Source organism: Ixodes scapularis, unplaced genomic scaffold, assembly GCF_016920785.2.
Source record: "Ixodes scapularis isolate PalLabHiFi unplaced genomic scaffold, ASM1692078v2 PGA_scaffold6__148_contigs__length_123643588, whole genome shotgun sequence".
Classification (NCBI taxonomy): Eukaryota; Metazoa; Arthropoda; class Arachnida; order Ixodida; family Ixodidae; genus Ixodes; species Ixodes scapularis.
In genome coordinates, this window is record NW_024609881.1 from 3,690,363 (window position 1) to 3,704,504 (window position 14,142).

The 14,142-nt window shown below is 45.8% G+C and overlaps 1 protein-coding gene across 2 annotated transcripts in view; it reads left to right on the top strand.

Moving 5' to 3' along the window:
* Positions 1-14,142, top strand: part of LOC8034106 (ubiquitin domain-containing protein UBFD1) — a 49,887-nt gene that overhangs the window by 1,312 nt on the left and 34,433 nt on the right. Inside the window, exon 2 of one of the 2 annotated variants that reach the window (XM_029966700.3) lies at positions 7,172-7,321. In XM_029966700.3, coding sequence (XP_029822560.2) covers positions 7,172-7,321 — 150 coding nt within the window. The remainder of the gene's footprint in view (positions 1-7,171; positions 7,322-14,142) is intronic. The other variant, XM_029966701.4, reaches the window with a different exon arrangement.

Below are 14,142 nucleotides of genomic sequence, written 5' to 3' on the forward strand. Positions count from 1 at the left end.
CTTACCTCGCGACGAGGGCCACAGATTGCAGCAACTGGAACGGGTCGCTGGAGTCCTTTGCTCCTCTTGTTGAAGCTAACGTTTGTTTCTGAGGTTCCCGGTGGTCACCACTTCTGAAGAACCGTGAAAAATGGAGGGACCATTCTAAGCGCTCGCCCACAAAACCAGCAAAAGTTTTTTTTCTAATTTCAGTGTAAAATCCCGAAGTACCCAGTAATTTTGGCTTAAATTTTTTTTACTTTTTTTTTTTTTTTTGAGGTTGGAAAAATGATGGCTTTTCAGTATTTTTCCGCTCTAAGAAATGTGTCCCGGAACAGCCATTTTGTGTAAACAATTGTGACATGTGCAACTTAATTTGGGTCAAAGCAGCGCACCATACCTATGTCTTTGAGCATGTTGGTCCTACCGGCAGGCAGGCATAAAGTTTCTGTTTTCGTCAAAACATGACCTGAACAGAGAAAATGTGAATCCCTAAGTTCCCACTGAAACTGTTAATCTTTTATTACCAGATTTAGATTGAAACGTTGAAGTCCATTTCTAACTGCCGAAGTTGTCCAAATATTTTAACGCGGAATGTGTTTTGTCAGCCGATTTCCAGGGATTTCTGTCACATTTGGCTGTAAAGGCCGGCTGTACGACACCGAAAAGCATTACACCCATAGGGAACCATATAAGAAGGCTCGAGTCCCCCCAGCAGAATTTGAATTTACCACCGTGAGATGGTGAGCCAAGTGAGCTATTTAGGGCCTTTGCTACCATTCTGCGCCATCTCGCGGCATGCGTCGGAAATAAGAGCGGATCTTTGCTAGGCGCTGCCGTTGAGATGCCCTTCTCTTCTTCCCTGGAAGGCCTATCACACATTACGTGCTTACCAGTCTTTGTCAGCATGATCAAGCTTGTATTATTTTTTACTTTAAAATAGAGTCCTCGTTGTGTTGCGACATTGGTTTCTCCAGTTGAATGCACAATGTCGGTTATGGCAGGCACAAGCAAGCGTAAGCTTGGCCGCAGTAAGTATACGCTTGCAGCACGAGATGGCTGTATTCCGTTTCACCTTACGCCTGATTACAGTCCAGGATCACATGATGGCCTTCAAAGCAACCTGTGGACGCATCTTAAAATAAATGGGATTATATTGCTTTCAAAAGCTTGGGCAGAGAAATGGGCAATACCTACATCCGCCCAGTGTTATAGGTGTGCGCCTTTACTGGTGCCAAAGGACCCCTTTGCCAAATTACCCGAGCACGAAGAAGAATGCTGGGAAAATATGTATGCGTGCTGTGTGCACTCTTCTTATTTGTATGGAAGGTTCTAAGAACCAAAATAAGCAGTCGATGAATGCACATGCAAAGTGCCATTTGCATTGAATGTTTGCTTTAGAACAGTTATTGCTGCAGGGGCCGGCGTGTGAAGTGCGTGTAATTACACTCGCAGCACATTCCTTGGTACTTGGATAATTGTGAGAAATGCCTATTATTTCTTCCGGTTGTCCACCAAATCTAGAGTGAGAAAAGTTTGTTAGCTACCACTGTGGTGGGGGCTTTTGTAACATTGATTGCAGTGACAGTCTCACGAATTAAAGGGGTAGTGAAACGAAATTTTAGCGCCGATCTTGTTGCATAAATATGGGCTAGGGACAGGCACCACCTCGGAAATATAAATATTGCGCTGTAAAGCACAGGAGAACTAATTTTAAACATAATTAAACGATTTCAAATTCTCATCTGGTGGATGGGGGGAAGTTCTCGTGACATCACTTGTGCCAAAATAGCAGCGCCGTTCTGCGGCAATACGGCGTGCCGGCAGAATTCGCCTAGGCCTGAACGCGTTTGCAAAGCCTTGGCGGAGGAAGCCAAAGCGTAGTTGGCCACAGTGAGCTCGTTCTCGTTGCGGCTCTTTGCACGAAACGGCCCGAGCATGCTAATGGCACGGCCGGTATTAGTTGCTGCGAGTCGCGAGCTGCAAGCCGACGTTAAAAAGGATATGTTTGAACTACGAGGGTGTCAGCAAGAGCCACGCAAATGCCAAATACCTGTTCACACTCGGAGCGGACGCGCGCGTTTGATCGAAGTGCTGGATTCGCTCTTAGACCGCGTTTCGGTAAGCGCTTCTGGACCGATCTTTTACAATTGCAACTCGATACTGACATGACACTCGGCAAAGAAAGGTTAGACCGACATCGCGTAGCTCCCACGAACTGCTATAGCTCGACACTGACGTAGCGTCGAGTCAGAATAAAAATGGCATACTAATAACAGAGTGTACATACCGAGTTGCCAAGGTAATCCGTATGGCGTTTATTTGAGTTCTATATCACACAAAACAAGGAGATAGAATCAATGAGAGTCCCTTTTCGACGACAGCGTTCGTCACCGCTGTCTCGGAAAACAAGGAGATCGAGATGACAAGGGGGAAATATTGACCTCTGAAATTTAGTTCAGGGATCAAACTACTCATCCGGTAAGGGTCCACAAGGGTCGCGCGGGCATATTCCATTCAGCAGGCCAGCCGGTCATGGACAGACGGTCTTGGCCAAGGACCGCCGGAGCAACGGTGCGCCGAGTCGATGTTGCTGCTAGGCCTACTATATTCTGCCGAGCTCGCTCGGTCGGCAGAATCGTGGCTGTTGTAGCTCTTCTCGTGTGTTTGTGGATCCTGCGTTCTTGATCGTCGTGGTCTGTTTTAAGTACTCCTTCCTTTTTCTTGCTGGTTGAAGTCGGGACGCACGAGAAGAGCACGAAGAAAAATAAATGTCCGTTGGTGGCCGATACCAAGTAACTGAACGACGCTGTCGGCCTTGTTGATTTGATCGTAAAAAGTGCGTAAGACAGCTTCGGAGCTGTCGTAGGATTCTGTCGTAACCTGCGCAAAGGTTACGACAATTTCGTTTCGAGAGCACGGGTTTTCTCTCAAATTTGTCGTACGCACTTTTTTCGTCGTGAATTCGCTTTGAGAATCCGGCCTCAGAGCTGGTTTTGTCAGTGCTGCCGTGGTTGCCGACTTGCCGTGATGCAGCGTGCGTGCAGCCCTTGCGCATCTCAAACGGCGACGTTGTCACAGGTCGTAAATCGTCGACGCGCCACCAAGTGGCAACGCTCGTAACCACAACATTCACGCCGTAGCCTTTCCCGACCGGCACAAGTGACGTCACGAATGCGCCCAATATCCCAAGACGCATCGCGCTCTCCGATGGCCGATTTTTGAGCGCGCGCCCAATCGGGCCCATCAGGGTGAAAAATATAGCCATCCGTTCAAAATACAAACGCGCGATTATGATTTATGAATATCATTGATCATATTGAACCTATTTCTGACCATAATAGGTGTATTTCAAGTTTCGCTTCAGTATCCCTTTAAGGGAAGATTGGTGGCCAGCTTTATTGGGGTCTTCTGATGTGGAGCAGCCACGCTTATCCTGTGCGTACACCAATCGTTTTCACTCCCATAAAACGGTGTTTTTGCTAGTGCCGCATGCAGGGCATCTTCATCACCCACGGAATTTGCAGAGATGCTGGATGTCCAGATGTGTTTACCGTCCAGGATGTCTGCCACCTTAAAAGGGTTGTTAGCCTGTAAAATATAGAACTAACCTGAAACATTTTTAAAGCAAAGATAGAATTAACCTGAAACATTCCAGAAGCAAAGAAAGCGTGACGAAAGTTTTTCTTTTGTCGCAATCCTTTATTTATGATTGGATCAGCAGTGATAGAACACGATAAACATCATGATGGTGCGCTTTGACACTGTCTGATTGGGCTCATAGCGTCGGCTGCGTGTGGACTTAAAGGGGCACTAAAATACTTTTCGAGATCCTCGTTTTATGCTCATAGCTCAATCTACGAGCTCTAAGCATCCAAACAATCCCAAAGTTACATTCATGTACAGCGGATTTGCATGTGTAAAAAGTGATCAAAGATCTCGACACTTACTGTTGGTGCTACCGAACCTTGCTGAATATCATCGAACGAGCGGCTGGGTTCTTGCGTGGACGAGCCGCCGACTAGTCTTGTTCGTCGACACGGGAATGCATTGCTCGCGATTGGCTGACGTGCGCCGCTCATTGTTCAACCATATTCAGCAAAGTTTGGTGGTGCCATTTGTCGTTCTGTGCTAACAGTAAGTGTCCGGATCTTTGATCACTTTTTTAATATGCAAAATGGGTGCACATAAATGTAATTTTTTTTTTTAGGATGCTTTTGAGCTTGTGGATTGAGTCATGACAAGAAAACGAGGGTCTGAAAAAGCACTTTAGTGCCCCTTTAAGCTGAAACGAGGTATAGCGCAATTTTTCGGTGTACCGGTACAACCGTCAACAATAAGCGAGTAAGTGTTAGGCATTACCAATGTAAAAAACACCCAACTCAAATCTTACTGTTCTTCGTAAATGCATGGAAGATCAAATAGGTGAGGAATGTTACCTAATTGTCATCAGGATTCATGGCTTGAGATTCCCTTTTTCTATTTGGAGATCCCATAAACGTAGCTATGGTTAGGATTGCATGTATATACCGTAAAATACAGAAAGAATGGCCACCCAAAATGGATAGAGAAATGTTTAAAAAACCATGGGGTGGGCTATCTTTGGGGATGTAATAGCAAAACTTTATTGAGTTAGTGATAGACACAGGGCACCCGCTACAAACCACAGGACGTGGGAACTGATAACGTAGATTGTGGACACGGTAAATTCGCAGTTCACGTTACGATGAACGTGTGGGTATTCGCTCCGAATTCCTGCGTCACGGGAAAGGATACCGCACGTTGCAGATGAGTCATGTTTCACAGTCCAAGGGACCTGTGGAAACCCTCCGAGAACTCGCATCTCACGGGAACGGATACCGCAGATTGCGGACACAGCAGATTCAAGTTTTATGGTGGAATAAACATGAGGGAAGCGGCTGTAAACTTGCCTGTCAAAGGAACCGATACTGCCCGTGCTTATCGCAGACAAAAGTGCAGGATTCCGCTACAGACTCGCATGTTATTGGAACAAATGCTGCAGATCGCGGACGCTGTAGGATCGCGTTCCCTGATGCAATACACACGCTGGAACAACTCATGCACATACCAGTACCGCAGATCGCGCGGTTATTACGGGAATCAAGGGGCGGGCGAGCTTTCGGAATTTTGATGTTACAGATATTTAGCCAGGAAAACGGGATGGCCGACATCTCGGGGGATGGCGTCCTTACGGGATTCTACAGTATCTATATACGCCAATAGATGATCCACTAAAGCAGTCAATTTTATGATGACTTAAAGTGTGTGGGAAGAGCTGGGGTGTGCCGAAGTTGCCACTTGTGCGCAGGTGCAATGCTAGCAGTGAGAAGGCACGTTTGATAATTTAATTATCTGTGCTTTCCCACCGCTAGCATTGTGCCCGTAGCACGAGGGTAACTTTGGCGCACCCCAGCGCTTCTCATATGATTGAAGTCGTCCTAAAATTGACTGATTTGAGGGATTTCAGGGACTGATTTGAGAATCAAAACAGCGCAAAAGACAAGGGATTACAGGAAGAATGACACAGGCACAGCGCTGACTGGGAACTAAAATGCATTGATCTAAACTGTCCGTGTCATTCTTCATCTTGTCCTTTGCACTGTTTTAATTCTCAAACATGTCATACCAAATCGCCCAAGTTTTATCTTTAGAAATTTTCAGTGACGCTCAGCAATTTTGTAATTAGAGCAACATGACTATTTTCACTAATTAAAAAGTTAATAAAAAATTTTGTTAATTATCTTACCACGAGAGTTAGCCGGGTTGGTTTACTACGGTTGATTAAACGCCATTTCATCTAAACATGTTTTAGAGAACAGGCATGTTTTATCGAAGCTCGGTTTAGAAAAAGCGGAGCCTCAATTTAGACACTTCATTTATTGAAAAGGAACGCTGTTCAAAAAAAGCTTCCCCGCTTCAAGCGTGTATCACTGCGGCGTGTGTTAACACCCGCCCCCCCCATTTACGCTGCTTTGCGGCGGCAGTCTGCAGCAGCTCATTACAAAAATGTTAGCTCACCCGAACCATCCGTACACACCGCTTCGCTGCGGCCGAATTCCCTGAAAGGAAGCTCATCACCATTTTTTCTAAACTGGGTTTCTCTGTAAAGGGTTTCGATAAACTGGAGTCGGTAAAATGGCGTTCGCTAGGACAAGCTTCTGTAAACCGTATGCATCCGACGTTGCCCTCTATATTATGTCCTCCTGGCTGTAGAACTCCTTAAATCCCCTTAAATGGTTTGGGTCTTCTGTGACGATCACAGAACCAGGAAGGAAACGTTTTGAAACTTGGTAGGTCCTTCATCAGTCCCACTAAGACTCTTGGCAACTTTTTTTTTTCTTTCTAAAAGCAAGGTTCCCAACGTCTGAAATTATTTTCCAAACGAGGAGGAATGCTAGAAATAAATATAGTCGCGTCCCGGTGTATTTGTGGAATATTTAAAAGAAGGTTAACAAACAAAACGGCACACTGGAAGGACGGTAAATGGCAAATATCATTGGACCTGTTCGGTAAAATGTTGTAAAACTTGACATTAAGGGGCAGGCTATTTAGGATAGTGTAAAAGTCGCGGATTTCACCTCTGGAGTTGAAAAGAACCGTCGGGCTACTGTTGTTCAAAATAAGAAGAGTGTACAAAAACTTAATGCTGGATATTTTTTATTTGAACTGACGAAAGACCTACTGGGCTCAGAAATGTTTCCCTCCTGATTCTGCGATCATCACAGAAGACCCAGACCAATTAATGGCAATACTGTTTCAATATATATATCACCCCAAAAGATAATTCCCGAGACAGTTTGGCCACAATAGGGTGGGGAAACCGAAGAAGGCCAAATTAGACCTGGTCTCAAATCAGAAAAACTTGGGAAGAAGTCTTTAGGACTTCATTTTGTATCTCTGAACACAACCCTCACTGAACTGTCTGCGAGGCTGCTCCCTTCTTTGGGAACCTGGTTCCCCTCTCCTACCGGTACCGGCTTGTTTTTTCAGTATTTGGGTCACGTGCTCGTTCCCCCAAACTTGGGGAGTCCCACGTCCTGTTTTCTTCCAACACCGGAAATGGGACGCCGAGAATCCCGTCCATGGGGGAAGAAATAAAGCCCGCACAAAGCGTCCCTACATTTTATGAAACCGTGAAAGCGTCACTAGTTTTTCTGCGTTTGCTCGTCAGCAGCGGAGTTGCCGGGACGATGCGACGGCAGCCAGAACAAGGAGGGCCGCTACGCGGACAAGGAGAGCGGGGAGACGGAACCCAAGATCCCCAAAACAGGATGCGCCGAGGGAGACCGGAACGGCGCAGCCCTCCCCACCTGCCTCCAGGGTGGGTGCTCACCCTTTTCCCCTGTTATTTATTAATGCATAATGTCTTTTATAGGGCATTCGCTCTAAGAATATTTTCATGAACCAGTTTTTTATTCTTATTATTTTCCTCTTATTTTCTTTTTTAAGAGGCACTGTGCACCTTCTCGGTATGGGCATAACGCCTGTTTCACAGCGACCTTACCCTCCCGAGCTAAATAAATAAAGAAATGGACATTAAGATTATATATGAAGTTTGTAATTAACACCAGGTTCCAGCCTCCGGCGAGGCTCGGACCTGGGTCGGTGCTGTGGTGGTCGGTTGCTATAGCCACTGAGCTACTAACGCAGCTGCTATGCATGGTTCTGTGGTTTTATTTGATTGCAAAAGTGTTGGTGACAGCTGCATTTTTCAATACAGGCATAAATAGAAAAATATGCCAATAACTAAGAAATAATTAAAAATAAGGTAGTGAAGTAAAATATAGGTAATAAAAAGAGAAAAATCTAGCACAAAGGACGCACAGAGTGTGCGGAATATACTCTGCGCTTCCTGGTCTTTGTCAACACGATCGAGCCTGTAGAATTCACTTTCACTCGATATTACTCGATCAACACAGTTGTAAAACTTTGCTAGGAGATAAAGACAGGAGCAGAACGCACAAACTGTAAGCACTGATAGCTGTTGTCCCGAGAGAAACAAAGAAAAGGAGAGTGACAGAAAAGCGGAGAAAGAAAGCAGACAATTGGTTAGGCGTGTTCGTTTTGTCGCGAAGAATTGAAGTTAGTCGAGCGCTTGTCAACTTGATTTATTTTTATACAATGTGCGACGCCAATGTTTTCATGCAAAACAAAGTTATAAAAGCACTAGATACAGACCTTGCAAGTGATGTTTTCTTGCTTTCTTTTGTATATCAAAGCGTTTCCAGCAATACAATCCCATTAGGACCACCGATGTCTGCGTCTGCGCCCCGTCTTTCCAAAGCGGCGGAAATGCACGGGGCATTTCCCTCTAGATTATTACATTAACTCTGTGCCTGCGAGGGAGCGCACACTCCCCATTAGGGGGCACTATCATTGTCATCGGCTAACTTTCTTTGTGCTTGTTAAAACTTGAAAGCGGGCATCCCGACAAAGAGGAAGGAATGGGATCTCGAGAAAACAATGTACCTGGAGGAAGGACCGAGGCCTGGCCATGAGCGAACAATGCCGAACACTTTTAACATAAATACTTGTACATAAGCGCTGTTGTTGACCTCGTTCAACTAACGACCAGTCAGCCGTTCTTACCACATGGGGCCGAAACCTGGGACCTGGTGGCACCGGACGGTGAGACGTCGAAGCGTCGACTCTACCAAGCTTTAGATCGAAACAATGAGGCCTAAGGGCGCCGACGTGGAGGGACTAAAACAGAAGCGTGGGACCCAAAGGACGCAGATATCGAGACTACTTTCTGAGATTGACTCTACCCTGGTACGCGAAGAACTCGTGAAAGAGGAGCTTAGGATCCTTCTCGCTCGGTTGGATTACATACACAGTTGAATGACTGAAGGACACAGATGCTGCCATCGAGCCATTGCTAACTGATGGAGAAGCGGGGTGGGAGTTTGAGCGGGTCATTCAATACGACGGCCGGGTCGCCACACGTTCTGCGCGGTTAGGCTTTAAAGTAAACATCAAAAGCGAAGGAACAACCACGAGGTCCGATTGAACACGCCAAAGTGGCAGTGAATGCCCACGGCCAATGGTCAAGGTAAATTAAGCTTCCGAATATCAAGCTCCTGAAGTTCAGTGGCGGCCGTCGACAATGGCATCCCCTCTGGGAGCAGTTTGAATGGGTGATCGACAAAAACCAAGAGCTATCGTCCCTCGACAAGTTCAACTACCGTATTTACTCGCAGAATGAACTCACTTTTTTTTCCGAAAAATCGATGCAAAGTTAGGGGGGGGGGCGTTCATTACGCGAAGTAAAATCTTTGTGTCTGTATTTACTCGCATAATGAACGGACCTTTTATCCTGAAAAATCGAAGTAACTTCTTATCTCTTTGCGCGCGGCGCGGGACCCCGTAACCAAACTAAGCTGTGCAAAAAAAAAAAAAACTTTTTTTTTCTAGTTCCTTGGGATTTTTTTTTTTTGCCGCCTTTCGCAAGCCGTCTTGTTTGCTTAGAAGAGGGCTCTCCGCTTATCTTTCTTATCTCCTTGCGCGCGGCGCGCGACCCCCGGTAACCAAACTGCGCTGTACAAAAAAAAAAAAAGAAGAAAAAAATCTTATCTTTTTATTTTTTTTTTTTTCTCAGTTCGGTGGGTTTGTTTTTTGTTTTTTTTTGCCGCCTTTCGCAAGCTGTTTCGTTTGCTTAGAGGGCTTCTCCGCTCCTCTTATTTACCTCCTTGCGCTTGGCGCGCAAACCCCCAAAACCAAACTGCGCTGTGAAAAAAAAAAAAAAAAAGAAAGAAAAAAACAAAAGCTTCCCTTTGTTTTTGTTTTCTCTTAGTTTCGTGTTTTTTTTTTTTTTCTTTTTTCCGCCTTTTGCTAGCTGTTTCGTTAGCTTAGAGCGCTTCTCTTTCTTACGTCCTTTCGCGCAACGGCGCGAACCCAAAATCCAGACTGCGCCGCGCAAAAAAAAAAAAAAAAGAAAGCTCCTCTCCATGTACTTTTTTCTTGCTTCTGTTTGATATTTTCGAATCTTTTAAACGCCTTTTGCAAGGCGTTTTGTTTGCCCACGCTGCCCATGCATTCTCGACCTCGCTGCACCAGGATAGAAAAGCGCGTTCATTTCGCGCGCGTGGGGGGAGGGGGTCAAAATTTTGACATCGAAGTTGGGGGTGCGTTTATTACGCGAGTGAAAAAAAAAGTCGAAATTTTGAGAGCAGACTTGGGGGGTGCGTTCATTACGCGAGTGCGTTCATTGCGCGAGTAAATACGGTATTTGAGAGCTGCCCTCTGGAGAAGTTTTGGCAGCACTCTCTGGACTACCAGCCACGGCTATATGCTGTCAGGACGCTCGAAACATGCTTAAAAAAATACTAACACCCCACAGATTTTTTTTTTTTTTCATTTTTTGTTAGGCTATTTATTATGGTGTCTGAAGACTACCCAATTAATATTTTGCAACAGTCCCTTATATTTTTAATAAAGCCAAAAAACGCAACTGCTCAACACCGAAACTGAAACCCACGCACGGAGGTCGGAGATGTGGAGAAGAGAGAGTGGAGTGGCGGAAGTCACCATAACTACACCCACCCGCGCAATTTTTTTTTTTTTTTTTTCACAGTAGACGATATGCGTTGCGGGAACTGTTTGCCGTATGATTATTCCTTTGCAGTTTTGTTTGTTCCGCTCGCTGTTCTGCACTTCAAGATGAGTTGTTTCGTACATTCAAGTGTGGGATGTGAGTAATGAGTGCCCGTGGTGAATTTCTGTAATCGCCTCTAAGAAAAAAATGCCCCTAAGGTGTTGCGTGAAAAGCTGGCTCACATGTCCTGCGTCCGAGAAAAAGTGTCGGTGTGCGGCAGAGTCGGCGCATGTTTCCGAAGGATCAACGGTAGCGGGACCAATGGCTAGCTGCAATTCCTGTAGAACATTTACGGGCACCTCGGAAAGCGGATGCTACCCGATTTATATGGTTCTTGCATTTTGTGGAAAGTGACTGCATTGAGTTTGCGGGTGTCAAAAAGGAAATCCCATACGATTTAGTTCAGCAACGTATAATCCACAAGATATGTGTTTTTCCAGTCATAATTGTAAAAAAAGAAATGTAAATATCGCAAAATGTTTGAAAAAAAAAAACAACACCGTGGGCCCACACAAGATTGAACCTGGTTCCACCGCGCGTTAAGTGGACGTCTTTCCACTGAGCTACTGGGGAAACACTTCGATTGTAATAGTGCAGCCGTTCAACTGTAGGTTGGAAAGTTTGTTGCCGATTTTCTTCCAGTAAAAGCACTTCCGGGTCGAAGTCGGGCAGCACCACGCATTGGCCACAATTGCACCTAGTAAAGACATCGTACACGTGCATATTCAACTCGAAGTACGCACTTCGTGCTTGACGTTTGCGTGAGCGATGTGTTCAGCTGCGAGAAGGGGGTGACGGCTTGGCGACGTCTCCATGCAAATCGGCTTGGTGGTCGGGCATGTCGTCCGGGATGAAAAGCAAGTCTTTTGATCGGTCCAAAATTTCTCTTTCAAAGGAAGACAAAATTCTCCAGTACCGCAAACGGCAGTTCTAAAGTTGGAAGTCCCATGCCCGTCGTCCGCTGCCATCGCCGTCCCCACGAGTCCCACCCACAATACGCAAAACACCGCCATTTTGAGAATTACGTAGTGAACGCACAGGATGCTTCCGGTTCTCCGTGCAAGTTTTTTTTCAATCAACCTATTTGCAGCTTTTTAGAAGCCACAAAAACTGGGTTTCATATTTTTTTTCTATTTTTAGTACTGAGTGTGTGCCTTCAATGACCCACGACTTTGATTAAATTTAGTGGTTGTGTCCAAACCTTAAAAAATGGCCTGTGACCACAGAAAAGAGAGTGAGCGAGACTCGAACCGGCCAGTTCTTGATCGGCGCTTTTCGGGCGAAAAGAAACCGAATTTCGAGCTGCAAATTCTGTTCTGGGTAGTTGGGCTCTCATATGTCACATACATCTAAAAACCTCTGCGAGCATAAATACCTGTCAATGTCCCTTTAAAATCCGTTTTGGCAATGGGAAGCTTCTCACTGACGACCACATAATCAAACTTGCGGACAGACAGCCCCAGGCCACGACACCGATACCTGCACTGAAAGTATATCTCTTAATGACAAAAGGCAGATTCTTCTGAAGGCAAGGCAATGCTTCAAGTGCACTGGACCAGGGGTCAGCAACCCACGGTGCAGTTCCATGGGGCCCCTGGCACGACCCCAGAAAGGGGTCGTGCCGGGGTCCCCATGAAACGTGCCGGGATCCCCATGTGCAGTTTCGTGGGGCTCCGGCACCACCCCGAGAACTCATCTTCGTACCATGTGCCACCTAGTCTTTTCCATTGTGCTAGAAAATAAACTCTGTTTAATTTTTAACACTGGTGCTATAAGCCTGGCAAGGGCCAGGCTTATAGCACCAGTTCAAGCCCCTCTTTTCAGGTCTAAACACTACTGCAGTAGGGAGGTCAGTTGGGCGTGTTGCTACTGATTAAGGGGAGACTACCCAGAAAAAAGAAAAGTCTGGAAGAAAGAAACGTTGAAAAATGCCCTATTTACATTTTCCAACATCTAGAGAGTATTCTCAGAAACTTTAATTTGTTTACACTGCGTAGTTATTGCTTTATAAATTATTTTCAGTCCACAGATGCTAAAGAAAAGATAGAGGTTCGAGCACTTTTGAATGCGTTTTTCTCCTATCCGCTTTTGGCATAAATCCCACCTCAATAAAACTATTGTTTCAGTTTTAAACTATCGAGACACTTAATAATTACAGCTTATATGCCAAAGTTTTATGGAGCCGGTTACTATGAACATAGTTTTTTGCATTTTCTTGTTTGTTTATTATGAAAAATTGTAATTTGTAAAACTTCAAAAATTTTGAAAAAAAAAATGTTTTCATAAACTTTTGTTACCTGAAAGATGCATATTTTCTGAAATTTCTTTTTATAGCAACTGGCAACAGGTATTCCAGTATGCCTTCCATCAGAAAAATATGTGGGGATCAACACCATTTCTCAATGATAGAATCATTGAGCAGATTCCATGCAAAGTTCTGCTTTACTTCGTTCTGGAGGTATAGTACCTTATAAAATTGGTCCACAGGGCTGCAACTTTGCAGGCCCGCCTTCTATATGGCTACGAACACCACCTGCATATATCACACCAACTGAATGAGTGGTTCAAAAGTTGGCATTCCCAGGTAGTGTCCCCCCTTAAGTACCTAGGCGATGCTATCGAGCCATTCGTACCCACTGAAGAACTTGTAGAAGAATACACTTGCATCATGGGACTAAATGACCACTTTGTGGGGCATCTATCAATGCCGGAGATTAAAGCTCAACTAGTCAATCGGTGGGTAACAAAACTGGAACAAGTCGAGAAAGAAAAACATCACTTATCTAAACAAGGTAATATGCCAGATAGGAGCTCCATCAGACCCCACCTCGTGAGACAAAATCGGCCTTACGTTATGGCGCACCGTGAATTCACGAGGGCGCCCATCAAACCATTCGGCCAATCTTGGCCGCGACACGATCACATGGTCGTGTTGCCGCGGGGTCGATCGGGATCTCGAATTCGGCTCCCGACGCGCCGCTTTCTCTCCTAGCCACTGGAGGGCGCTGCAGGCGCCCCCGTGGCAGGCGAGGAGAAACCTCCTCGCCCATCGATAGATATATACTCGGTGGGGCAGGGGGCAAGAGGCCTCTAAGAACTTCGGACGAGACCGAGACGCAGGCACTGGCAGGCAAGTGGGTGGCGACCGGATCTAGGATATCGCGGGACGCGAGGCCTAAGGGCCTTCTTTGTGTTTAGCTTTAGCCTTAACGTGCATTTGTAAATAATTGTGTAATGTAGCTTGTATTTGTAGTTTAGATTGAGTGTTTTGTAGTGTTGTGTTTTATTGTACCAATAAACTGGGAGCGGAATCCCGCTCCCGTGAAAGAACCAGGCTGGACTCGGGTTGTTGACGGACCACGTGGGAAACGGCGAATCGGCGGCGGTACGCGAATTCCCACAAATGGCGCATCAACGTTGGGGCAGGCGAGCCGTAATTACGGTCGCAACGTCCGTCGACGACACCACGTGAAAGTTCACGCGGGGCGGTCCCCCTGGTTGGCGGGTCTATACCGCGGCACTGTGAAGGTGGAAAGGGCACGTCCAAA